This window comes from Passer montanus, unplaced genomic scaffold (assembly GCF_014805655.1).
Source record: "Passer montanus isolate IOZ18808 unplaced genomic scaffold, ASM1480565v1 scaffold51, whole genome shotgun sequence".
Taxonomy (NCBI): domain Eukaryota; kingdom Metazoa; phylum Chordata; class Aves; order Passeriformes; family Passeridae; genus Passer; species Passer montanus.
Genome location: NW_024370041.1, coordinates 1,939,118 through 1,966,166, shown reverse-complemented (window position 1 = coordinate 1,966,166; position 27,049 = coordinate 1,939,118). Strand labels below are relative to the sequence as shown.

Sequence of the window (27,049 nt, the reverse complement as noted above, 5' to 3'; positions counted from 1 at the left end):
CGGCCGGGGGCCGGGGCTGGCGGCGGGCCCGGGCGGCCCGGCCGCGGGGCAGCAGGACGGGCAGGACGACGACGAGGAGGAGCAGCAGCAGCAGGAGCAGCGCGGCCCGGGCGCGATGGACCAGTGCGTGACGGTGGAGCGGGAGCTGGAGAAGGTGCTGCAGAAGTTCTCGGGATACGGGCAGCTCTGCGAGCGCAGCCTGGAGGAGCTGATCCAGTACGCGGGAGGGCTGCGCAGGGAGATCCTGCAGACCGAGAGTACGTGGAGACCCCCCCTGTGCCCCCTTCTGCTGAGGGGACGCGGCCCCGCTCCGCCCTCCGGGGAGGGGAAACCCGAAATTTGGGGCGTTGTGGGCTGGACACCCCGGAAAACTTCGGGAACCCCCCTAAGGAGAGCCCGTGCTCCAGGGACCCCCCATCCCGAGGGTTCTGTCCTGGGAGACTTCCCCCGCGGCCCCCGGAGCTTCGGGGCGTTGTTGACAGGGAATATTTAAAAGGTGGGAGCAGGGAGGTGGGATATCAGGAAAAGGTTCTTCCCCCAGAGGGTGGCTGGGCACTGAGCAGGCTGCCCAGGGCAGTGCTCACAGCACAGCCTGGCAGAGCTCAGGAGTGTTGGGACAATGCTCTGGGGATTGTTGGGGCTGTGCTGTGCCGGGCCAGGAGCTGGACTCATGATCCTTGGGGGTCCCTCCCAGCTCAGCATATCCGTGATTCTGGGATCAGTCTCGGCCCTCCCGGCCTCCCCTGCCCCTGGGTGCTGCTGGAGAGGTTTGTTTGTTCCTGGTCAGCGCGTTCACGGCCCTTTGTGCTGGGTTACAAACGATATCCCGGGGGAAACACAGAGGAAACACGGCAGAGCTGACCTGTGTGCTTTCCCCCCTCCACTCCCCGCCCCGGTTTCTTTCCCTTTTTTTGTCTCTCTTTTCTTTTTCTGTCTCTCTTTCGCCGTGTCCCCGAGCTGTGCTGCTCTGCTGCGGCCGGGTTTGGCGGTGCAGCCGCGTTCGCAGGAGGTAAACAAGGCTTGGCTGTGTCACGGCTGGTGCTGGGCACTTGCGAGAGCTGTAAACACGGGGCGTTTGGGGCTTGCGAAATCCCGGCGATGGAGGTAGTGCCCTGTTCGTGGGAGTGGGAGGGAGTGGAGAGGCAGCTGAAGTGATTTACCCAAGGCCGTGCAGGAAGCGAGTGATGGCTCAGGGATTAAAAATAGGAACTTGCAGGCTCCAGAGACCAAACTTGAGAGTAACTGTGCTGCTGCTCTGCTTTTGTTTTTTTGTTTGGTTGAGTGAGAACGTGTTTGCCGTGGTCCTGTGTGAATGCAGGTGCAAAGCTCACTCAGGAGTGTGGATAATTCCAGGAACACGAGCACGAGTGTGCTGGAGCTGCTCTGTGTGTACCCAGAAGTTTCTGTAGAGACAGAGCGTGGAATTCTGATTGTGAGGTGTTTATTTGGGATGAAATAAGCCTTGCCCTTTTTGGCATTGTTTTGAACTGTTTCAGTAACTGTTACTTGTGCTGTTTGGAACAGCCTGGGCTTGGACATTGAGGACAGTCACTAAAATATGTGACTTCACAAACTGAGCTGTTGACACTGCTGGAGAGCTGTGTGTGACCCTCACTCTTATGTTTTTTTTTTTATTGTAAAGGTTTGGCTGTGACATTCCTGTTGCAGCCCCAGAGCTTTTTCACTCTTTGTAATGAATTTAGAAGGTTCCAGTGTGTGATTCCTTCAGGGTCCTCATTGAGTTTTCCATCCAAGCTTGGATTAGCAGTTTTTGGCACTGTCCAGTGAAGGCCTTGGACATAATTTCGGCACTTACCAACTGATCTGTCCCAGAGACCACATCCCAAATTGAGCTTTCTTTTATTAAGTGCTCTAGAATAAAGCCAGTATGTTGGTAGTGCACCCTCAGACATCTAGGGACTACAATTTTGGCATCTGAGGATGAGCTGGATTCATAGGGGCAAAAATTCATACTATTTTCTTTTTTCTTTAACATGTTATTTGTAACTAAGAACAGGTATTTTCAGCTTTTGCACACTGTCTTGAGGATTTTTTAAAATGTATGGAATTGAAAGCAGCCAGACACCTTAATGTGGAAGTCTAATTCAGGGCTATGAACTGCAGAAATAGGCTCCTGGATGTAATTTCAAAGGAAAAAAGAGAAATGAAAGCCCTCGCTGCTGAAGAAGAGGTTAGGACAAGATCTGAGAGCAAAGATATATGAAAAGGCCTTAAATAGGCACTGGATGAAAAAGGAAGTGGGTGGAGAAAAAGAAACTCTTAGAAATTGCCTTAACCTCTAAACTGGTTTCCTTCTCTCCCCCTCACCCAGTGTATTAAAATGTCTTGAGCTGATTTCATGTTAAAGCCTAAGGCAGACCAGCCCTATGCTCAGGCCTGTGAATGGGAAGACAAATTTGTTTTTCTTCTCTGTTCTCTTAATAAATCTGTCTTCCTGGGGTAGCCAAGGATTGCATATTCTTGGATGGTATAAGTGTGGCTGGCTGAGTGAACTTGGCATTGCACTCAGTGTTTGTGGGCCAATATATTTAATTTTTTTTAAATTGTGACTGTGCACACACATCACAGAGAGAAGCTGTCTCTCTGTCCTGTGAGCCCTGAATTACCAGGAGGGATGGCTGCAGATTTCTCCTGCTGGTTTAGTGCAAGTAGCTCATACTTGGATTGGAGCTGATAGAGGGGGGTGCAGAGGGGAGACCTGCAGCTCTGGTGTCTTTTCCTCTGTAGACATTTTCTTTGCTTTGCAGGAGTTGGATTTCTGCTACAATGTCAGGGGCCAATAATTCACTTCTTTTCTTGGGGTAAAAGCAGGCACTCATGTGGGTTGTTTGAGTTTTAGCTTAATGGCTTTCAGAAAGTGCATTTTAGCCTTTCTGTTTGTTGGGGAATGAGTGTTTCTATTTTGCTTGTTGCATAATCTCTGGCTGGTCATTTTGCCATGGCAAAATTCATGAGACAGTTGAAGATCCTTCACGTTATTTTAAGTGTTTGTCATAAAATTAAATAGCAACTAAGAAATAATGATTATTCTTGAAATAATTTTGGGAGATGAACTTTTTGGAATAATTGAGTGGAATTTTCCGTTTTAATTTGGGATGCACAGAAATTACTGTTTCAGTCCTATTTCTCCTTACTTATCTGCTAGGAAAAAAAAAAAAAAAACACTAAAAAAGAGCCCCATTAGCCTTTTGCCCAGGAGATGATCCTTGGCTTCATGGGACTGGAGGGAGAAAAAAGCATGGTAAAGGTTAATTTTGTTCTTAGAAGCCATGGCTGTTGGAAAAATGCTGTGGAAACTTGCCCAGTGGGGCTTGGGCTGGGCAGGAGCTGTTGCTGGTCAGAGTGGGGTGGCTCAGGGTGTGACAGGAGCTTTCAGAGGGTGCAAGAGGGAAAGTCCCTAGAAAGATGGCTGTGAAATGATCTATTTCTTATGATTGCAGGTTTTTTTCTGGATTCTCTTTGCTCTCTTCAGAAACTGGGCTCTTAACACGCTGCTGAAAGCAAAGATGTGTTAAAATATGAAATCAGAAAGGAACAAACTCAAAAAGTGAACACCTTTTCCATAAAATCCTTCTTCTAAAGAGATATTTGGGTGATTTTGTTTTTTCACATGAAGGCTTTGGGTCTGGAATATTGGGGAGACATTTCTGAGCTCCTCTCCCACTTAAATTAGCCTTCCCATGCAGTGGAAGGCTGCTAAGTCTGTGTCCCTAAAGAAAAAATACTTCATGTAGAATGAACTTTGAGAAAGGAGAGACCTTCAGAGGTAAGACTGGAAGGGAGATTTTTCTTGTATTTTTAAATCAAAAGCAGGAAGAAAGAACTGAAGTAAAGCACCAAAAAAATGTAATTTCTTTTCTGACTCAGGCGTCTGAGTGATGTTTGAATCAAGGCACAAAGGGTGTGAGCTGTGGTGTGGTCAGGGACCTGTAAGCCTGTCCAGTTTATTATTTTCTTCACAGAGTGGGTCATACAGCAGTGAACCTGTTGGACATGAGCTAAGAAATGTCACAGTTTCTAGAGAATGAATCTCCTAACAAGGTCCACAGGTCCTCTGTGGACTGCTCCTCATCCACTGAGGGGAATTGGAGACTGTTCAGAGCTACTGCCACGAGTCAGGGAGCAGAAGTTTCACACAGCTCAAGCACAAGAGTCCAATAGCAGTGGGTGGCTTGTGGGGCAAGAATTAATTGGGCCATCATTAATCCACATTTGCTTGCACCCTCATTTTGCTTACACCCTGTGGAAGTTAAACGTGATGTTCTGATGTACCTTTAGGGGCTGTCTAAAAGAAAACTCATCCTGCAGTGGCTTCAGTGTCCTTCTGTTATGTCCTTAGAGATTTGTGAACTGAGTGTTACTTTGAGATGTTTATTCATTTGCTGTGACTGAGACACATGAGACCTTTACATTAAATTTTTAAACTGTTGCACTTGTTCAGTGTTACTGTGCACCCAACTGGATTCCTAATTCTTTCATCCAGGTGAATTCCTGTACATCTGCCTTCAGTTCAGCTGACCTTACTTTGCAAATACTCTCTAGATGGCATTTCTTTAATACCACTTTTTGTCTGTTGATGTTGTTGCATGTTAAGAGATTGAATATTAAAATTAGTCTGTAACAAAGTTGATGATTTTCCTCTCTTTTGCCTAGATCAAGATGGGGACTTGTCGGGGACGATTTCACTTGTTATGACACAGTGTTGTAAGAGGATAAAAGACACAGTCCAAAAACTGGCCTCGGACCACAAAGACATTCACAGCAGTGTATCCCGAGTTGGAAAAGCCATTGATAAGGTATTTGTTTTGTGCTTTGACTGCATGATCACATTACAGCACAAAATTTAGATTTTTGCTACAATTAATCTGAGCTAAATATTCTGTCAGCTGCAGAAGCAAAGGCAAGCCAGTGGGCAGCACAGTACTTGCTTTCAGAACTCACTGCAGACAGCCTATTCCTTCTGGGACAGCTCAGATCTCCTGATTTCTTACAGAACATACCCTATAGATACTACAGGATGTAGAAATATATTGTGTTTTATCAGTTTAGCAAAATGTTTTCTTCACTGTCTGTGTCAGTAAGAAATACTATTAGTTTTTATATATGTATGTATATATATTTCTAGCAAATTGTCATCAGCAGGTAACTCTAAAGTGCCATTTTGCTTGTAAGTGACTGCCCCATCCCTGGAAGTGTTCAGAGCAACTCTGAGCAATCTGATCCAGTGGGAAAACCCTGCCCATGGCAGGAGGTTGAACAAGATATCTTTAAGGTCCAACCTAAAACCTTATTTATATCAAATTCTGTGATCCTGTAAGACTAGAGAATGTTTTAAGAAAAGCATTTTGTACCTCTTTCAGGGATGTTACTGGTTTTGGGAGCTTAATTTTCTGGCAGTGCTCTTAATGAGCAATAGAAGAGATTCAGCATCTCACATTGTCTAAATAATAGGATAGGGCAGCTTGTCTTTGGTGCTTTACATGTGAGACATCTGAATTCCAGGTTCAACAATAACTGGGATATGAATATTACTATACCTGTTTTTATAGATAAATATTAACAATTCTTTGAAATTATACTGAAATGGTGCTACAGGTATACTTTCAGGCCATGCTTTTTTCCCCTCTGTTTTCTTATATAAAAGTGATATATAAAGATATAAAAGTAGTTCTGTGTGCAGGGGGTCTGATGCTTGGTGTTATGGACATTTTGTGATAGCTTCACATCAGGACGTGGCTCTGACAGGGTCTAGACATTTGTTCAGTACACAGCACTGATTTATCCTTTGGGAATCTCATTTCAACTTTCATAGTAATGATAAGGTGCTAAAGCATAATGTAACAATAATGAAATGAAGAAACAAAGTATATAATGCTGCATTATTAGGCAGAATGTCCATGAAACTTATGTTTTTTGTTTATATCTGACTGACCATTGTGGAGAGTTCAAACTTTGTACTAAAAGCTTTAATCCATACGTCACTGTTATCCAAAGCTTAAGGATGCATCTGTCTCAAATCCTTGCTGCTGTATCTAAACCAATTAAGTAGAGTAAAATTCCATCCTTATTACCAGCTTGAAGCCTGAAATAAATCTATGTAATCTTGTCCTAAGTTTTTAAACTTTCCAATTCTGCTTTAGCAAATGATCTGTGTACAAATAAACTTCCAGGTTTAGCCATGCTTTCTTCATTTGAATCCTCTGAGGTAGAACAGCCCCAGGTTGTATGGAGAGGGTGTAAGTGTTCAGTGGAAATTGGTGATGCTTGTAACCATAATGAAGCTTAGGCTTGAGTCTCATCTCCAAATTGCTGTTTCAGTTGTCATGGGAATAGTTTTTCCAGTGTTCTATCCTGCTGTTTTAAGTTTATGTAGTGTTTTTATTTAAAAAATAATAGATGTAAATAAAAGCATTTTTTAAAATTTTCAAATATGTTGCTTGGTAAAATAGTAGAAAGGATCCCATTAATCTGCTCTGTTCCTGTTGAGTGTCAGAAAGGCTTTTTCAGTGAGGTCTTCAAAAATGAACTCAGCTGGCTGTGTGCAGTGTGCTTGTTCCTCTGGATTTTCAATCTCACTTATTGTCTGTGGTGTTTGCATTAAAAAATTAAAAGCAGTGGGAGCTGCACAAGCCCCCAGTTCTGCTTGTAACAAAGGATGTCATTCTGTGAAGTTCAGAGCACAGTGTAGGATTGTCTCCTTTAATTTGTCCTTGGTGGAATTTTTTTTATTAGTTTTCCCCAACTGTAGTATCTTGAAGGGCTTACGTTTAAAATATACCCTATAGTCTAGGTTTTTTTGTCAGGTGAATATGTGTAATGTTTAAATCTAGCTGAAATTCAGCATTTCCCAGAACTGTAACATTTGAAGCAAATCTTCCATATGTACCTGATGCAATTTCTCTGTGCTGCTGGAAAATACACTTGGAACCTGCCAGCAAAGTCTTTGGTGGCACCAGAGTCCCAAACTGGAATTGCCTTCCCCCACCCCTTCACCATAATATATTTAAGCTTAAACTAGTAAAAGTAATTAAGTGTAATTGATGTAGTGAATTGTTTCAGAACATGTTCTGGTCAAAACCCTGCTGCTTGCAAACTAGAACAGTCATTAGAATTTAAGGAAGCACAGCCCTTGCCTTGATTCATGAGACTGGAGTTCTGTTTCTGTCACATGTAAGTCCTCACTTATTTTACAGACAGATTAACATCTCCAAAGCACTGCTCATGGTCTTGCTAACCGTGCATGCTCAGGCACAGATAAATGGCCTGGTTTGAGATTGGGAAATGTGCTAATACTGGTACCCATTTCATGTGACACAGCCAAGTGGTAGCTGCTGTTGCATGTAGGATCAATAGACTTCCTATTTAGCAAGCCTGGATTGTGAAAGAACTTGCTGTCATTGGCACTATTATCTGCCAGTGGCAATTTCAGTTTAAATTTCTTTTTACCCTGTATTGGGGCAGGGTTATACCTACATAAAAAGTTTCATCTGGTCAGTTTTTAAATTATTGTAGTTGTTGCTTGTGAACTTGGATGGGCCCTAGACTTGTCTGCCTGCAGAGTTCACTCTGAGAACAGAAGCCCTTAGAGCAAGGTGAAGTTCAAATTTGGCATAAAATACATTAAAATCTGAAATGCCAGAGCTTTGTGGGTTGTTTGGAAAGTTTATCTAATAAGCTGAGCCTCTCTTCATGGCAGTCCTATGTGGATTGCATGCTTCTGATCCACAAAAGGCTACCCTGTCTTCCAAAGAGCATTTTTTCCTTTGAAAGGAAACGTTTGCATCCAGTTTTTTCTGTATTGTACTGGCAATTGCTCTGCTTCCAGAACTCATCATGTCACGGTTGTTCAGCAAGTTGTTATCAGGTAGCTCATTCATCAGTGTCCTTGTAAATCAGTCACTCTTTGGAATGATTTGAATTGGTTTCAAAGCATGTTTGATAGGCTGGTAAACGTTTTCTCTCTAGGAGTAAGCTGAGTAGTGGTTAAATGCCTTCCTTTAGCAAAGTAAGTGGAGTAAAGGGTAGTTCCTTCCATTTTGCCACTGAATTTTTTATCTCTTGTAAGGCAAACATTTTAATCCAGTCTTTGTTTTGGGACAGCAATCTTTGGCCTAAGGTAGTGTTCATTTAATGTACAAATGAGTATATGAACACACTAAAAACCTTTACTGAACATCATTTAATTGTGTTGCTGTGAAGAATAGGGCTACATAAACAGAGTCTTTGCAAGTTGAGCTTTCTATTATGTGTAAACAGATTGAAAAGAGAAGATAAAAATGTTTTATTTGTATTTTGGGTAAGAATTCAAAAGGGAGGAACTCAGAAAGTAATCTCAACTGAGTAACTGAAGAGTAAAACTATCCTTAATCATCATCCTTCTTCATATCCTGTTATGAGTAACATGGAGGGTTGATGGTTGAAAAGGTCCATCTTTCTTGTGTTTGTGAGATGACGTTCTTCCAGTTACTGGTAATGTGCTGTACGTTGTATCGTTGGTGTATTTAGCACATAATACTGTACATTTTGGCCCCAGCCTTGCAAATTAAGCTTTTATAAAAGATGTGTTCCTCAGGAATACTAACTGACACATAGCTTAAAACCCAAAAAACACAAAATAACCTTTCTGGAGTTTTTAACTTGCAGAAATGCTTTTAACTGTTGAAATCTTATTAAACCCCACGTGCTGTCAGTTAGCATACTGTTAGCATTTACAAAACAAAACTGAGGGTTGTAGTCACCAGCAGAGCCTTCATGCCTGACAGTTGTGAAATATATAAGCCAAAGGCAAGTGATAATTTTTTCTGACATGTGGCAGTCACTCACTGTAATCTGTGCAGTCAGTTCCTGAAGCTCCTCGGGACCCAGAGGAGGCAGAGCTGTAGAAGCCCACATTTAATACAGACCTCGGAATTGTTTAAAACAAACTAAAAAAAGATGATTGGAATGAGAATCTGATCAAGACTGGGTTAGTCAGAGTGACTGAGGTCCTCAGGTTGAATGGTGGGACTTGATAACTTCTTTTATGTGACTTGAAAAGATCGAATGGTGGGGTTTTGTAAGGGCTGGTAGGTTTGCTGTTTCTAAAAAAAATGAGCATTTTTTGAGAGCACTGAGGTAATTAGTTTCACTATGTCTGCCCAGAGCAGTGAGAATAATGTGATGATGTTTGAGGAATAGGTGCAGCTTCACTGGTTGGTAACTGTCCAGAAGGATGCAGTTTCTGCTTAGGGGGTTGTATCATTGCTAGGACTTGGAATTGCATGAAGAATAATTTACAGTCAATTATTTTTAGATTAATGATGATCTCCACCCTGGAAGCCAGGTAACAAATGCAAGCTTGTGCATTCTGTCTTATATCCTTTAGTGCTTTGTTAATGGATTTTTTAATGGATTTGTGTTGCCTGCTGGTGGTGGTTGGACACTGAGAGCAGAGTCAGCAATGCTGGTGAACCTTTAAGGATTCAAATGGTTGGCACAAATAAAAACAATATTACTCAGTCTTCAAGATGCTTAAGTTTTTCAAGATACAGCTTAGAGGTGAACAACATGACAAGGAACTTACAGGTTAAGACACACAAGTGAAAACGTTATTAAATGTGTGACATGAATCAATAGCAATAATTTAAATGCTCACCTTGCTCCACCATCTCAGAAAGGTGGAAAAGTCAGTTTGCCAGACTAAGGTTAATGTTTTACTGAAAGTTTGCTGAGAGCCCTGAAGGAAGCAGTGGCTTTGGAGCTGTGTGGGCAGGGATGAAAAGGCTGTCCCTTTTTCATGATGACACAGAGCAGCATCCAAGGGGACGTAGAGGCGCTGATGAAGGAAATTAGTAAGTGGTGAGTAACAGGAAGGTGCAGTGTGAAGTTGAGCTGTGCATGGGAAGATAGCTGGTGCCAGCTGGGTGTTATCTGCCCTGCCTGCTGTGACAGAAGCCTGTGTTTGTGTGAGGCTGCTGTTCCCATGTTGTGCAGGGCTGTGGATCCTCACAGAGCCACAGCTCCTCTGAAGTTCCTTCTTGGGAGAGATCTGTAGTCATCAGATCAAGCAGCAAGCAATGCACTGGCTTCCAGACTCTTTATTTTGCAAGAGGTTTGTTTTAAGCACTGTCTGAGGATTTTTATTAAAATTAACCTGCTTGCCCTGATCATAAAACATGTTAGCAGTTAAAAATCCTGGTTTATATCTTGGATTAGAATAAATGTTGCTCTCCTGCTGCCAAGAGGCAAAGTGCCAAGCAGTGCCAAGTGTTACTGAGGAGTCAGCGTGACAATCTCTTTAGTTATTCCTGGAATATGTCCGTAGGCCACTGGCCTAAAAATACGTGGCATTGGGATCATCTGGATAGTTCTAAAAAATATCTCTTGGATCTTCAAAGCTCATCCTGTTGTTGGGATGTTGGGGTCATCAGAGATGTGAATTTCCTTGTTTGGGTGTGGGGAGAAGTGACTTTTTCAGCATTGCTTAGTCCCCAGATAGGTAAAAAATCCTTAAGTTAAAGCATTACTTGCAATTCAATGTGCTGTACTGACAGAGATACATCGATGACTCTCTCTTGATTCTAATGTAGGTGATTTTGTGTTCTGTTCTCTAAATGTTTTCAGTTTTCACGTATGGAAAGAGCCATTTTTGCAGATACTTCCTTCAGAAATCCATCATGGACTGGAAACCCCTTTATTAGCTAACTAGATTTCTAACTTTCTAGTTAAACTTGAAATTTATTGGTGTAATTCTTTGTAGTGAATAATACTCAGACTTGAAAGGAGCAAGCTAAAAGATTTCTTCTTCTTCCTACACAGGAGGTAATGAAGGAAGCTGACATGTATTTATTTCACTTAGGAGATAATTGAGGGCCAACTGAGTAATAGGCAGAAGGCATCAGGGTGGAGACACAGGTGTCCTGCATGATTAAAGAGAAATGATGTGGGGTGGTTTGTTCCAGCCTATTAACTGTTAATTTGTGTGTTTCAGAATTTTGACTCGGACATCAGCAGCGTGGGGATAGATGGGTGCTGGCAGGCTGACAGCCAGAGGATCCTCAATGAGGTGATGGTGGAGCACTTCTTCAGGCAGGGAATGCTGGATGTAGCTGAGGAGCTTTGTCAGGTAACAACAAGTGTGGATTTTGAAGGTTATCCACTGAGGAAAATGAAGCTTTGTCTTAGCTTCCTCATTTGAGTGTTTCAGATGAATATTTAAACTGTCACATAACCCCTTGTTTTTCATGCTTTAGCTAAGAAGTGCCCTTTTATATTTTTCTTTTCAGGAATCTGGTCTATCAATAGATCAAAGTCAAAAAGAACCATTTGTGGAGTTAAATCGAATATTGGAAGCATTAAAAGTTAGAGTTTTGAGACCTGCACTAGAGTGAGTCTACTTATTTGTTTTCCTCACTTTCTAAAAAAGTGCTTTTAACAACCCTTTCGTTTTTCACTTTCAATATTCTCTTGAGTATATTCTGATGTGTCCCTGCTTGTCCTTTGAGAGGGGTAGTTACTGAAAGGATCTTTCCTTTTCCATCCACTCTGTGTCACTTCCCATGGGAAGTGATTAATTAAGGGTCTCTTTCCTAGATTAAGGGTTCATTTTAATCACTTGTGGTACTGCTTTAAGGAAGAAACATCACTTAGAGGAAAAGTTATTGGCCAGTGATGGTGCTTCTGTTGGATCATCACTGAGCCTTATTTTAAGAGGTCCTGTTGTGAAGGATACCAGGACTAATTATTAAAGATGTTGGTACCATGAAGCCTTTGGAGTGAGCAGAGCTTGACTTGGGATCAAAGTTCTCACTTGTCCTTTTCCAGAGGGTGGGAAGAGCCTGGGGCTGCCAGTGGCACTTGTTAATGATATTCCTCCTGAAAAAAGCAGTAAGAAACCCCCTGAAACCCCCTCATCCTGTTTTTTTTTTTTTTAACTATTCTAAGCTTAGGTTGGCCCTGAAACCCCCTCATCCTGTTTTTTTGGTTTGGTTTTTTTTTTTTTTTAGCTATTCTAAGCTTAGGTTGATCTCAAAAGTAAGAAAAAAAATCAAAACACACAAAAACCCCAACAAAACAACCTGACTGCATTTAAAGTGTCCTTTTAAAAATAAAAATGGTGAAACCAAAACAAATTCAAAATTTTCTTTCATTCCAGAGGATAAATCATATACTTGACATAGAATTTTTTGCATTATTCAGTTAAATACATTTTCATGTGAACAACATTTTCTTTTCCCTTTTATATGAACCAACATAGGTGTGTCAGTTGAGCATTTACTGGCATCTAAACGAAGTGCAGGGACACTCTGATATTCAAACCCTGGTGTTCATTGACTAAATCCTGGGTAATGCCTCTGGCTCATGCAAAGTTTGGCCTCAATAGTTGGTCTTTGAATCTAGTTCCACAGGTGAACAGCTGGGGTGGTTTATTGCTGTTGAATTGGCTACTTGAAGGGAAGCAACGCTGATATTACAACTGAAACAAGATTTACTGTCAGCTACACCACATACATCTTGTAGTTCAAATAATAGCAGAGTTGTGAAGGATAATCCCTGAGGAACAGGAACTTGCTGTTATGACTGTTCCCTTGAAATCTCTAAATTCATTTCAGCTCCAGTTTGCAGTGCTTTAGGCCTTACTCATTGCTGCAGAGTTGTGTCGTGTAGTTTCTGCAATGTGTTAAATATTTTTCAAACAAAGGAGAAGGCATGATCGTCCCTCAAAGGAATTTTTATTTTCCAGCTGAATGGGCAGACAATGGGGTGTATTGTCAGCACAGTTTGTGTGTTGCTCTACCCCTCCCCATCTTATTTCTGTGTATAATGTTTATTCTGTTTAAACTGGACAGTGCAAAAGCTGTCTGCCTCTCTTGGCTGCTGCTGGGCACAGAGGGGCCTTATTTGTAGTGGTGCTGCTGATGTAAAACCATGGCTCTTGGGGAGGATGATCAACATGTGACAAAATGTTGGGGTTTGAGCTCTCTGGCTGAGGAGGTAACCAATGCATTAACTGCCCACAGAGCTGCTGATGCTTGTGAAGGTATTTCCCTTTTATTTCCTGGCAGACACAAGTGTTCAGGAGGAGGGTTAGAAACCAGTGCTGTGTGAATGGCCTCCATATGAGAGAGAAAGTGGCACTGTGCTCCTTGGGCTAAAATTGGCAGCAGTGAATAAAGCTTCAGCATGAAACAGCCCCAGACTGGCCCATTGCAGGGTCAGGCTGCTGACAGTGGTGTTGAAGCAAAGTGTCACACAAGGATGATTAATTACAGTCTCCTGAACCAGGAAGTGGAGTATAGCAGGTTTTATCCATGCAAAATTGTGAAAAGCTGGGATTAAAAGGCAACCAGTTTCTCTGGCTCTGCCAGCACTCTCTGCTTGTGCTCAACTTTACTCAGAGCTGGAAACAAAACAAACACAGGTGGCTCCTGGTCACTGCCGTGAGAGGGGAGTTGTCAGATTAATGACTTTTCAAAAAGACTTGCAAAGCCCTGCTGAGGTGATGGAAATTAGTATTTGTGTCTCAAAAAAAAAATTAAAAACCCAACTGTATTTGTTGTCCAGGTTTTCTTTCTAATACACATTTCAACATTTAAAAATATGACCTTTCAGATTCAAGTAGAATGTGACTGGCCAGAACTTTTTTGTTTTCTCTTGTGGGGTGTGGAAGTTGACTTTTGTGGAGGCCTAGTCTGGCCTTGCACCCTGAGCTGTGTAATCTCTGGATGCCTGCAAGATCCCATTAACTTCAGTGACTTTTCTCACAGTAGTTTGGTGATGGGAAAAGAAATCCAGTTATTTTTCAGGGTGTATTCTGGCCCTTCAGAGCCCAGGCTGGACCTCTGTGTGAGGTCCTGGTGGAAATGACTTGGAGATTCAAAGATTTGGCTGTAATTTGGAAAGAGATGCTCTCTTCTCTTCTGCCTGTAAACAGCAAGTTGCACAGGTCCTGGTATTTTCTGGGTCCTTGGGGTGTGATTTAAACTTAATTTAATCGTTAGTAGGCTTTGTTAAATTCCTTTAAACATCTAAATCCCATGTGGGAGCTGAAGGGAGTTCTGTGTACCTGTGGTTTGCAAAGTACAGTGTAAACTTAAAAAAAACTCAGATGGATTTGAGTCTTAGAGGTGAAAACACTGAGTGTCATTTTGAGAAGAGGTACGAATACAGGTGATGTGATTACTAATAAATTTGGGCAGTTGTAGAGAATATGTAGATTGAGTGTTTTAAACCTCCCTTGCAGGTTTTTTGTTTTTCTGTTGGAAATAGGAACAGCATGTCCCAGACCCAGCACCTGAGGCCTTGCCTCTGTGGTTGCTTTCTTCTGATACAAATTTGTGCTGCCACTCAAAGACCTAAAAATGGAAAGCCTGCCTAAAAGCTAATTTGGAAAAATAGACTCGACCTCAGCAAGATGAAGTTCTCTGTCATGTAGGTGCAAATATTGGCAGGGAGAGGATGGAGGCTCTTTTGATGCAATAGAGATTAATATCTCATTGGTAGCACTGTGGGCTAGTCTTACTGTTTATTTATAATAGTTTTTTGTCCTTCATCTGCTTATTAGTCTATGGTTGTTAACCTCAGGCTCTTGTTTTTGTAGCTGGGATTGTACTTCATTGCCATAGTATCCTGTTTAAACTGTGCACACTGATCATAAAATACAATTATACCCCCCCCAAATTATGAAACCACCCAAAACCCACTCACCACCCATAGTTAGTGAGTGTGCCCTTCCTGGTGGAGATTCAGGAAAATCTGAAACTGCCTGAACTTGGGGACAGTAGGGCTTGTTTTTAGTTCAAAGGCTCCATTTTTCACTGTTTCCTACTGAAAGGTTACTGTGTCTTTACAAAGCCTTGCCAGTGAAGTCAGACTCCTGATACTTCCACCACAACAAATTGAAAGTGGATACTTGCTCATTAATGCTACATCCTAATGCAGAAGGCTGACTTGCTTTGAAAGCCTTCCCAATACAGTAAGAATGCTTAATTTTCTCATTTTAGTATTGATTGAAAAGAAGCCTCACATACCCTGGTTTTTTTAAGGAACACAGACTTCCTCACTTCCTTGCTAAAAAGTGAAAAGCTTTTTGCTTAATAGGGCCCCCACAGTGAAAATAGTAGAACTAATTAGCACTAATGAGAAACAGATGTACTGGAGAACACTGAAACTTGAGGTTAAGAGAACGATTGGATTGATTTAGGCCTGACTAAAGGGAATCAAGGAAAAAAAACCCCATCACCAAAAAAAAACCTTCCAAAAAACCCAAGAAAGGGATGGATAAATTCTAAATAATAAAGAAAAACTTGTATAAAATGCTTTGAAAATTTCAGTTCATTTTACTCTCTGTATGTTTAAGAATTCTTTCATGCTATTTAGGAGCCAAACATTAGTGTTGTCATGGTGAAAGAGACACAGAAAATGAGAAATATTTTTATTATCCAAGTTGAAAATAACAGAGAAAGCAAAGTTTAAGCTGGGTAAAGTATGATATTTAAACTGATTTCCCTTCTTCCGCTGTGAGATCTTGATAATATCTGTCTTTGAGGTCCCATAGATGCAGTTCCCCTCTCCAGGGCAACAGATGCACACACACAAACACAGTGGCTTGGACAACATGTTTGGTGTATGAGGATGTTGGAAAATGTTCTTGGTCAAACTTCGTGACATGCAGCTGAAGAACTGTCAGTAATTGTTAAGATTCAGAGTGCTATTAATTGAAATACAATAGACTTGAGTTATTTCTGCCTTATATTGTGCCTAATTTAGTCCTGTCTTTCAGCCAGTTAATGTTGAATTTTGCAGTGCTTAACCTCTACAGCAGCACCAGAATTAACATCGTCCACATTTTGTGCACCCTGTGTAGCTCCATTACAAGTAAAGGGCCTTGCCATTTTCTGTGCTCTGTAGAGGCTCTCAGAAGTTCAGGGAACAGTCACACTTTCCTTGAAATGGATGGCAGATAATAGATAATTGCAATGATTTCATGTGGTGTGGGCTGACACTTAATTACTCTCGTGTCACGTCCCATTGTACCTCCTCGCTTCTTCCAGGTGGGCGGTATCCAACAGAGAGATGCTCATGGCACAGAACAGCTCGCTGGAATTTAAACTGCACAGATTGTATTTCATTAGTTTATTGATGGGTGGAACAGCAAATCAAAGAGAAGCACTTCAGTATGCGAAAAACTTCCAGCCCTTTGCCCTAAATCATCAGAAAGGTACAGTTTTGGTCACATTAAGGGGATTTAAAGCACTGGGGTATGGCACCTTGGGGTAAAACATGTATCGTGTTCCAAATATGTATTACTCCATTATTTTCAGTTTGCTAAAGGCTGCTTCTTTTTGGATTTATCATGTATAACCCAAATCCTTACAATTAGAATGATCTTCTTTCTTCTTTTTTAAGAGGGCTCAAAAATAATACCTGAATGATTGCACATTTGCTTAAATGTAAGGTTTTTGACTCTTTAAATAAAATGTAGATTGCATCTAGAATAGGTCTGCTGCCAGAGTAAAGTGCTAAAAATGCAGAGGAATGTTCTTGGAATAGTCATCTGCTATTTTCTGCTGCGTGGGGTAATACAAAGAGAAATTAAACTTTTGAAAAATGGATAGCATGTGAGTTAAATGAGCCATCTCAAGCTGAATCCAACAAAGCCTGTTTTTTTAGGGTACTGTGTGTGTCAGAAAGATTACAAAAAAAAGTAAACTTGCTAAAAGCAAATTCCCAGGCAGCACACCCTGGCAACTTCCCAGCCAAAAAAGTAGCAGGAGTGGAGCTCTCGTGGCTGTCATGGCTGTAATTGCTTGTGTGTATCTGCCTGTTTTCCACGTGAAAGCTCCAGCTGGAGACACAATCTCTTGTTTGTTGTACAAACTCTGCTGTTCCTGGTCCCTCCCAGATATCCAGGTTCTGATGGGCAGCCTGGTGTACCTGCGGCAAGGCATCGAGAACTCGCCCTACGTTCACCTCCTGGATGCCAACCAGTGGGCTGACATCTGTGACATCTTCACAAGGGACGCCTGTGCTCTCCTGGGCCTCTCAGTTGAATCCCCTCTCAGTGTTAGGTATGCTGCTTTTCTCTCTCTTTTGATATCAGGTACTTTGTGGTTTGGTTCCTGTTTCTTGTTGAGGATTAAAAATTACTTTTGACTAGCTTGCTTTAAATGCAGGGTATAGTTACAATTAACAAAGATTAAAATCCAGAGGTTCCTGTGTGCTGGGCTTTACCCTGCACCACTGCAGCTCAAGAGAAAGCATTCCTGGATGGAATTTGTCTTCCATAATTTAGACATATCTGCTAAAATGAGGATGGCAAGCAGCCACTTATTCCCACAACAAATGTGTGACAGCTGTCCCTGCTGTTCAACTGAAAAATAACCCTGAAAATGCAGCCGTGATTCCATCAGCATTTGATCATTTTGTTTGGTTTGTTTTTTTCCCCACACATTACTAGTCATCTTCTTAAAAGAATACTTAACAGTTATGTTGTGGTTTCAGCTGCTAAAATTTTCAAATTGTCTGCTGGGCCTTTTTTGCAAAGAAGAAAGAGTGACTTTTAAGATCAGTAGTAATCTGACAAAATGCAAATCTGTAGGAGGCTGTTGGAAATATGAAGAAAACACAACCTAATCTCCTTCTAGCTTCTTTGAAGATAAAACAGATTAGCTGCTATTTAGCCTTTGCATGTCAATTACCCCAATACACTCCCCTGATGGTCTCATTTTCATTTAAAATGTTAAACGGAAAATAAATTGCATGTATCTTTCTAGGCTGGATTTGGTACTTTGCAGAAGCTTCACTGCTTGTCTTTTTTTTTTGTTTGTTTTGGCTTTGTTTTTTTCTTTTTACTGTTTCCATTCACTATTGTTAGACTTCTGTGCTTGGTTCAGAGCTCTCACATTGTTAAGCCTTTTTGATTTTCCTGTTTGTATCTCAGTCACAAAATACAACAGAAACAACAAAGGGAGCACTTCAGACTAATTGTTTTTCTACAATAAACTTTCAAGTTTCAGTTTGAGTGTTTTATAGGTATTTAGAGCTTAATTTTTTTTTTTCATTTTCCTCTTGTTTCATGCAAATAACCAGCAGTCCTTTAGATTTTCATTGCTCATGCACTGATGCTGCAATGCAGTTTTCAGAGCAAACGGCCAAGAGATTTTCAGTGATGTGGAAAATCCCTGTCCCTGATGTTTGGAGTGGTGGGACATTTGCTCTGCTCTTGGTGTGGAATTGATTATGCTGACATGTATTTACTGTATAGGTGCTATTGAAGCTCTTGTCATAAACAAGACTGTTCTCAGCTGGTGTGACCTTGGAGTGCTGCAGATCCTTTAGGAATTAAACAAGCTTGAAGTGAAATCCCTGCTGTAAAATATTTTACTTTATTGAACATGAGTAGTGGGCACTTTGTTAATGCTGATTGGCTTCTCCAATATTTATCTAATCCTGTACAGACCTCATGGTCTGAGTTATTATGTGGAGACAGCAGAAAAACTCCTGTGTTATGGAGGTTGTAGTTCAGGGTCTTGAAGGACTACAGGAATTTGAATTTACTATTGACCTGAGTTTTTATGTTCTGAAAGGGCTCTTCAGAGATGTTTTCACACAAATACCATTTGTTAGACTTCTCAGAGGTTTAACACAAGTTGCACTCAGGGCTGAATTAACAGAAAAGCGAAGTGTAAGGGCTAAAATGGCCAGTTGGAGGTGAGAGGTATAATTTATTTTTATATATATTTTATATTTATATATATTTTTTAGGTTAGGCAAGAGATCCACAGGTTTCACGTAGAGGAAAGGCATGACTTATGCAGACCATAAAATTTGCACAAATACTTAAATAATCTGTCAAACAAACAGAGCAGGTTGATAGCAAGGTCAAATCCTGTTTCTGTTGCTGGTGATTTCCAGTATTGCCATTAGACTTAAATCCATCAACTCGTTTGTTAATTTGTGGAAAACTCTGTCATACTTTCTTTTGTAAAATACGGAAATATTTCCAAATAATGTGCTAAGTTCTCATAGTGGGTAAATCCCAGAGGAGGCTGAAGTGTTTGTTGGGACACAGACTTTGGGCAGTTTTGTACTGCTGTTCTTGTCACAGGCCCTGCTTTCCTCCCTTTCCTTACCTACCTTCTTTTCCTACATTTCTTCTCTTGGTTTAAGGTGAAGGTGGAAAGACACGTTTCTTGACATGGTAATTATATATAATTAAAGGATTATGGGGTGTGTGTGTGTGGGTTACATGGAAACTCTTAGGCTGCACATACTCCACCATAGCTGAGAGCAACCTCCTGTATAAACCAATGTCTTCCTCCTGTACAGCTCCAAATCAAAGTAGGTGGTAGAAGAAATCAATTCATTATGAATCTCAGAGGAGGGATTAACTGTTGTTTTCTGTCCAGAATGTAGTAGCTGAGGGCCCCAGCCTAAAATACATGGATAATGGTAACCTGCCCCAAAACTCTTGCTTGTCTGTACATCTAAGCTCCCTCCAGGTATAATAACAAGATGTAAATGAAAAAATACAAAAACCTTGTCTCCCAGTTAACCTTTAAAATAGAAAGGTGAAGTGTTGCTTTCCTAACATGCACCTCATATTAACATGTCCTTTTTCTGCAGTTTTTCAGCAGGTTGTGTAGCATTACCAGCTCTAATCAACATCAAGGCAGTAATTGAGCAAAGGCAGTGCACAGGGGTTTGGAACCAGAAGGATGAACTCCCGGTGAGTGGGGGCTGAGCTACCCTGGGGCAGATTTCTAATGGCAAATGCTGTTCTCAGGTTTCTTTTGTGCTGCATGTTACAGGATGTTTTACATGGCCAGCACCTCCAGCAGCTCTGGGGCTTGGGGCTCTCTGCTGCACAGGGCCTGGGGCTCACAGACAGCCCCAGACACTGACCCAGCCAGCCACACAGGCTGCCCCAGACACAGCACTGCCCCCAGCAGCTCCCACACAGGACTCACCTGAAACAAAAATACAGACACTTCCTTCTCAGTGGCTGGAAATGATTGCTATTCACCAGTGAAAGCACAAACTCCAGATTCACAGGCAAACACGTGCTCATGGATCCTCAGTTACAGCATGGCCCTTCTAGCCCCTTTGACACCCTTTTCCAGCTGTTCCTCCTTAGTCTTCTTCCCGTGCACTTTCTTCCTACAGTTTATGTAGTTCTGCTGACCCCCTCTCCTCAGAGACCCTCAGGTTTAGATTTGTGCCTGTTGCAAAGTCCAGATTTGGTTGCAGTTTCTTGATGACCTGTCAAGGTTGTTTCTTGTTATTAACTCCATTATTTTTGTCTGTCAGGTTTGTACCTCTCAGTTTTGTTTGTTGACCCCCACTTTCACTTGTTATCCCCTTTCACATTGGAAAGGTCTCTGATAAATGACCTTAAAGAAACTGGTGCTCTCACCTCCACTTACCCAGAGATGTTTCTGTATAACAAAATAAAATGGATCCCACAGAGACACATTCACTTCCCCTAGCTAGGCTTGAGCTCAGGGCTTGCTTTGCACTGGCTCTTTATCAGGCAGACAGGAGATGAAAGAATCAGTGCTGCATCTGGGGACACAGGAGTTGGGATCCAGTGCATTATGCTTTCAGTACATCTCATTTAGATCAGTTGAAATGAAGTTCAGTTGTTATGAAACCCCAGTTTCCCTTTATAGCTCTTGCCAAGTGTGTGCAGCTCTCCAGTGACCTGCTCCTGATTTGGAAAGGAGACTTACTTAGTGCAAACTGGGCATGAACTGAGTTAGCCTCTTCCACTGCAGCTGGAAGAGAATCATTTATAGAGTAAGAAGGAGTGCTGAGTTTTCTCCCAGCTGTGCTCTGTAATGCTGAGAGTGTAACCTCTGAGTGTGACAGATTCCTGCCTTGCTGTCCAGCCAGGAATGAATAGCTAGGGAGCATTTAGAAAAAGACTCCTGTCTGATGCAAATCAGTTAATAATACATGTGTGTCTCCTAGCATTTTCTAAACTGAAGGGTCTGTAGTCTCTTCTGCTGAGGCAGTTTGGGGATGGAAAACCTTATTTTCCTTGTGCAAAGACAGATTTAGTAGCATGAAAAGGTCACATTTTCAGGTTTTGTTGAAGGTTAAACCTTTGAACAGAGCACTGCTCAGAGCCAGGTGAGCTCTGGTGTGATTTTTGCAGTTCTCAGTTAATTACTGAAGTCACAGACCTGTTCTTCTCTGTTATATGTCCCTTTTTGAAATAATTTTGTACTCATGGCAAGAGTTGTGCTGCACGAGTATCTTCTGTGTTGGTACTGAAAATTAGTGATTGTGATATACTTCATTATTCACGTGGCAGGAAAGTGTTGGCAGAGCCTTTCAAGAAGCTGTAGAACGTGAATATAGTCAATCCAAGGGTCTTTCTCTTTTTTAATTTCTCCCTAAAATGAAATCTATAAACTGCTTTTTATTTCCTAGCCAGTGATTTCCATAAAGTCTTGATGGGTCACCAGCTCAGTTTTCCTGCCAGAGCATAGATCTGCAACAGAATTTGCACTTGTCCCTTGGCAGAATATGCTGTTTTGTTGTTACTCTGCATCCCCAACATAAATCATCATTTAAAGATCACAATTAAGTATTTTTGGCTGGGAAATTGTCAGGCATCCACACAATGGATTTTGTTGCTTTCACAGCTGAATTGTGAAATCTGTTAAGTAACTGCTGTGACCTAAAGGGATTTTATTTGGAAATGTAATTTCCCAAGATAATTTTTTATGTTAATTTCTTTCACAGATTGAAGTGGACCTGGGTAAAAAGTGCTGGTATCATTCAATATTTGCCTGTCCCATTCTTCGTCAGCAAACAACAGATAATAATCCACCTATGAAATTAGTCTGTGGTCATATTATATCCAGAGATGCTTTGAATAAAATGTTTAATGGCAGCAAGTAAGTATCATTCTTTTATTTCAAACAAAATTCAGACAAGGACACATCTTAAGATTAGAATACTGTGTTTTGGGAAAACTGAGTCCATGGTTATGTGATTGGTGGAAGCTTGTTAATCTTGGAGAATGGCTTGAAAGCTGCATAAGCTGGGTTGATGCACTGGAGAAAAGCATAATAAACCCTCTGATGTTGTTGAAAGTGAGCTTGCGTGAAGGAATGCAGGGAGCAGAGTAATTTTTCACGTTGTTGCCACCATTGTGTTGTCTTAAATTCAAACTGGAAGGCTTTACACACACAATTTTTCCTTGGGAGCAAGGGTAGTAATGCATGAAAAATCTTTTGAAAAATAAAATTAAACCTCTGGGGGAAATATGGCTTAGTAATTGAGCAAAGAGGGGAATGATAACTGTGGAAATACTCCTCCTTAGATACACATGGGGTGCTTCAGGCTTTTGAAGGGCAGAAAATGGGAGAGAGAAATATCTACAGATTTTCTTGAGGAAGAACAGTGGTTATTTGGATTGAATATATACAGCTTCTGTGAAGGCTGTCAGCTTAATTTAGAGCTCTTTTTAAGTCATTCTGGGAAATCCAGTGTGAAAATAAGTGAGGCTATGAATGAAAATGTCAAGTGATGTTTGCATTCTGTGCCCTGTTAGAAAAACCTTAAGGGATGCCTTTGTGGGTGACTTTGGGTGACTTTAGCCATTTTAAGCTGTAAACTTGCTGCTACATCATTCCTGTCCCTGATCATTCCTTCCTGGTGCTCTCATTGATCAGTTTTACTGACAGCACAGCTCTGACAATATTAACTCTGGAGGGGTGGGTGGAGGGAGAAGGTAAAATGCCCAAATGTAGGAGATGGGGGGCAAAATGGATCAATGCTTCAAAATAGAATCAATTTCTTGAAAAAGAAGAAATATTGTAAATGGGTGGGAATATTGTAAGTTGTGGGTGAAAGGTGGGAGACTGTAACTAGAAGGAAAAGCATGGTAAGTTCTCTCTCAGCTAAAGATGATTATTCATGGAGCCAAGTAAAGTGTTGTGGCTTAAGAGTGCATTTGTTTCCTGCTGCAGGGGGAGAGCTCATTGCCTTTAATGCTCTGTTGTCACACATTGCCCTAATTCTAACACATTGTCTTTGTCCCCAGATTAAAATGCCCCTATTGTCCAATGGAACAGAGCCCTGGAGATGCCAAACAGATATTTTTCTGAAGAAAAGTTACATTATGCAGTTTGTAAGTGACACTCTGGATTTCAGGTGCATTTCAGGAGAAGTAAAACACTCTTGTTCCCTTTTATGCAGCAGACTGAGGACTCCTATGTTTGTATAAGCTAATGCTACAGAAACTTTGCCAACATTTAGTATATACATACCAAGTGGAAATGCTACAGAAATATTATTACCATAGGGCTCTACTATACTCTTGGTCTCCATACCTGATCAAGTTACTACACCAGCAGTTGTCATTCAATGCAGGTTTTTGTACTTAATTATATGGTGACTTTTTACTTTTTAAAAGCAGAAACTGATCCACCCCCATTTGTTTAATATTCTTCCTGCTATTATTCTATCATTTTATTGATAACTGTCATCTTAGAGAATGTTTGTGGACAAAGTTTTATTTCCTGTAATGTGTACATAATTAAAGGTAAATACTTCAGAAAAAAAGTTTGATAAATCGAATAGTCGTTATAAAACTAATTTGTATTTTTTTCGCTGAAAATGCTGTGATATATTCTGAGTTTTTCTTTCAAACATTTTTTCAACTTTTACATAGAATACAAAGTAAATGTGCATATATATAAAGTATATAAAATATATAGCCCCAAGGGGCTACCTGTTGAAATCCATCACTAATTTATAAGGGTGATGTGTGGCTAAACTACTACTGGGGCAGAGAGGGAATAGGAAATCCTGTTCCTCTGGTTTCACGATGGAGAAGCGTTTGTGTAAGAGAACATTCAATAAATTCTGAAGTGGAAATGCTTTTAGTTGATGCCATTTGCTCTCTGGCCTTTGTAGTCATGTTCTTTGAACTTTGTATTCAGGATTAGGCTATAAATGTCATGTTGCTGTATAGTTTAATAGTCATTATAGTGTGCTATTTATAAACAGTTATCAAAACCAAATAAATTGTAGAAGTATTCATTGTTAAATGGGGGGAAAAGCATGTTCTGATGCAATCTACTGATCACGACTCTGCACTTGGCAGAACTGGGCCCTACATCATATATTAGGAGTTAGCAAGTTTTCTGTAGCTTGAGAACACTTTGCTTCTAGCCTTGTTTTTGTAGTATAGAATATTACTGCCATTGCCACTTTCTCTGCTAAATTTGTCATATTGTTGACTGGGTAAATTTGTACTCATAAAGGAGACGTAGATCACGGCAGTTAAATCTTTTTTAGTGTGCATATATTTGTATTTATTGCACTGTCCTATAGTAGGGCAAGCAGCCATAAGGCATGCAAAGCTACATGTAAAATTATATTTCTGTATTGTGTAGTTAAAAAAACAGCAACCAACCAACCCCAAGCTTCGTTGAACACTGACACACTGGTTGAATGCACTAGCACAATGCACTACAGAGAAGACCGTCTTTGGGAAATCTACACCTTTTGAATTTGTCTGTCACCTGACTGGAGAGACTGAGTCGGACTCCTGTGGGATCAGTGACAATGGACACACCTACAGAGACATTATAAAGTGAGGAGCGAGTCAAGGCACACAAATTTTAAACTTCAGATGTGTTTGATACATGTGAAAAAATACAGGTGTGTGATTTTCTGCAAAACTTACATTGTATTCACACTGAGTTCCAAACAGCCGCGTTACCAAGTGGTAAAATCAACAATAAACGGGTGAGGATATTATTTTCCATGTAGGTTTCCTAGTCTTGCTGAAATTGCTTTTAATATTTTCTTTTGACTGGAATTGCTTAATGCTTTGGATCCATATGAAATGGCATATGAAGTAATTAAAAACCCAACAAATCCAACAATAACAAACCCCCACACAACCAGCCTGAGGTATGAGTGCTGAATCTTTCTGTTACACTGATGGTATTTTAGCACTGGTGTGAACACCAGTAAATGTTGATAGCTTAGAGCCAAGGATGGAACAGTTATTAAATGGAAATAGGGTACAGATTCACCTTGGTTATTAAATATCACCTTAACTATTGCGTGTTATGGATCCGTAGCTAATTCAAAAACTGTTTTCACCAGATCATTGCCATTCTTTCCCTGACTTAAAAATGCTTGCCTGCAGTTGTGCTGCTCCACCAACAGATGATGCTCACGGTTCAGTGCTGAGAATGTGCGTGCTCACCCTAGCAGGAGGCTGTGCTGGGCATTTGGGAAGCAGTTCTGCAGTTTGGTTGGCACAAATAATCCACTTTGCCCTGTGAAGTCATGTGGGTTCTCTCCTGCTGTGCTTCTGGTAACTGGAGAGCAGGCTTGCAGGGGAAAAGTGAATAAAACTTTGTGGTTTCCATACTTAAAAGTTGGCATCTGGTAGGTGTGCATTGTCCCTAGTGGGATGGGAATATCCACAGTAAAAAAAGTGTTTGATTTTGAAGGTACAGTGGTACCTGTGATGTGTCTCCATTTCACTTGTGGACCAGATTGTGAAGCTTTGGACTAGTCCCTGAAGTAGCCCTGTGTGTCCCAGGTGCCTTTCAGTGCTGCAGGATGGGAGTGAAGACACTCAGAGTGTTTGGATCTGTATCCAGATCAGCCTGGCACCCCTTGGGCTGTGCTGGGCTGGCAGCTGGTGCTCCTCCCCTTTGCAAGCTGTCAGAGCAGCAGCCCTGAGCGAGTGCACCCATTAGTGTGTGGATGGGCATCAAGTCAAGAATTTTTTGACCATGCTTATATAAAGTTTAGCTTATGGGTGCTTTGAAAGTAATGGATGTTTATGAACTTGATTTTTATAGCAGCAGCTTGTTTGTAGTGTCAGTTCAGTGTCTGTTAATAGACTTGGATTTTAATTTTTGCAAATGCCTTAAATAGGAAATGTATTGTGATGTGTTCTTGTGGTGTTTCAGGCCTGACTTGTGTTATAAAGAATTATCAAAACTTCAAAAGAGTAGGAAAGGAAAGTGGCACATAGCCTTTTTCAACTTCACAGGTATTGTTCATTTTTGGTTGTCATTTACACAAAGTTCATGTTCTCACCTCCTGTTAGTACTCTGGATGTTCGTCTGCTCTCTGAAGTATTTTTTAATTAAGTCTTTTCCTGCTGTGACCTCAGCACTGCACGTTGCAACTAGGCATGGATGAACTAACAATCTTCCCTCCTAAAAGCAGTGTTCCTCTATGGAAACACTGATTTCAGTCTCCTCCTGTGGGGAAGCTGAAGTGGAAGCTGTGTGTTCCCAGTAATGAGTCAGAGCTTCTGATCTCTCTTAGCTTTGACCTGACTCCATCCTGTTGCTTTGAATCTTTGTTCTTGACACTTTACAGGATGGCTACTGCTAAAATTCAAGGTTGAAGTTACCTATCACTCAGAGCCAGCTTGCCAAGGTAAAGGCAGTAAGTTTGGGTTAGATTTTCCTTGCAAGGTTTGTTTGCCTGCTGCAAGGTACAGTTTTTCTTTCTGTGCTTATCACTTCAGAGGTTGATGTGTCTCTTGGGCAGGGAGGGATAATGTGGTTCTTAATCCATCCCAACCCTTGCTCCTTTCCTTTTGTGAGTAAGAGACTGAAGTGTAGGGGAAAATACTTTTGAAATGAAGTCTAAAAAAAAGAGTCTGGCAGCAATGATTTGCAGTGAGTAAAGCTGTAATGTGGTGTTACATCACTACTCTGAATTTAATTCAAGCCTTAATATGTAAAAAGGAGGAGTGGTTTACAAAAATGTACATAGATGAGAGTGACTTAATCTCTCTTCATGACTTCAAGTTTGCATTAAGTTAGTAGTCCTGTAGAGGAATACAGGACTGGAACTATTTACAGCCTCCTGTAAGCTCTTACTGAGTCCTGCTGGGTCTGTTTGCAGGAACAGGGGTTTCAGATCATACTAACCTGTACTAATTTTTATAGGACAGCTATATCTGTGTATTCAAATGCAAAAGCCCTGAAGTGTTGTCCAGTTCCTGTTCCACCTCAGAACTTTTCACTTTCTGGAGGGTGTTTTA

General features: G+C 41.1%; 1 protein-coding gene across 1 annotated transcript; it reads left to right on the top strand.

Moving 5' to 3' along the window:
* The first annotated feature begins 6 nt into the window (after positions 1-6).
* On the top strand, positions 7-24,790 carry RMND5A (required for meiotic nuclear division 5 homolog A). Its single transcript, XM_039723834.1, has 9 exons — positions 7-257; positions 4,675-4,817; positions 10,991-11,125; positions 11,286-11,386; positions 16,053-16,219; positions 16,904-17,069; positions 19,627-19,729; positions 21,754-21,908; positions 23,060-24,790. Exons 1-9 carry the CDS (start codon positions 116-118, stop codon positions 23,121-23,123), a joined length of 1,176 nt encoding a protein of 391 aa, XP_039579768.1. The 5' UTR covers positions 7-115; the 3' UTR covers positions 23,124-24,790.
* The last annotated feature ends 2,259 nt before the right edge of the window (positions 24,791-27,049 follow it).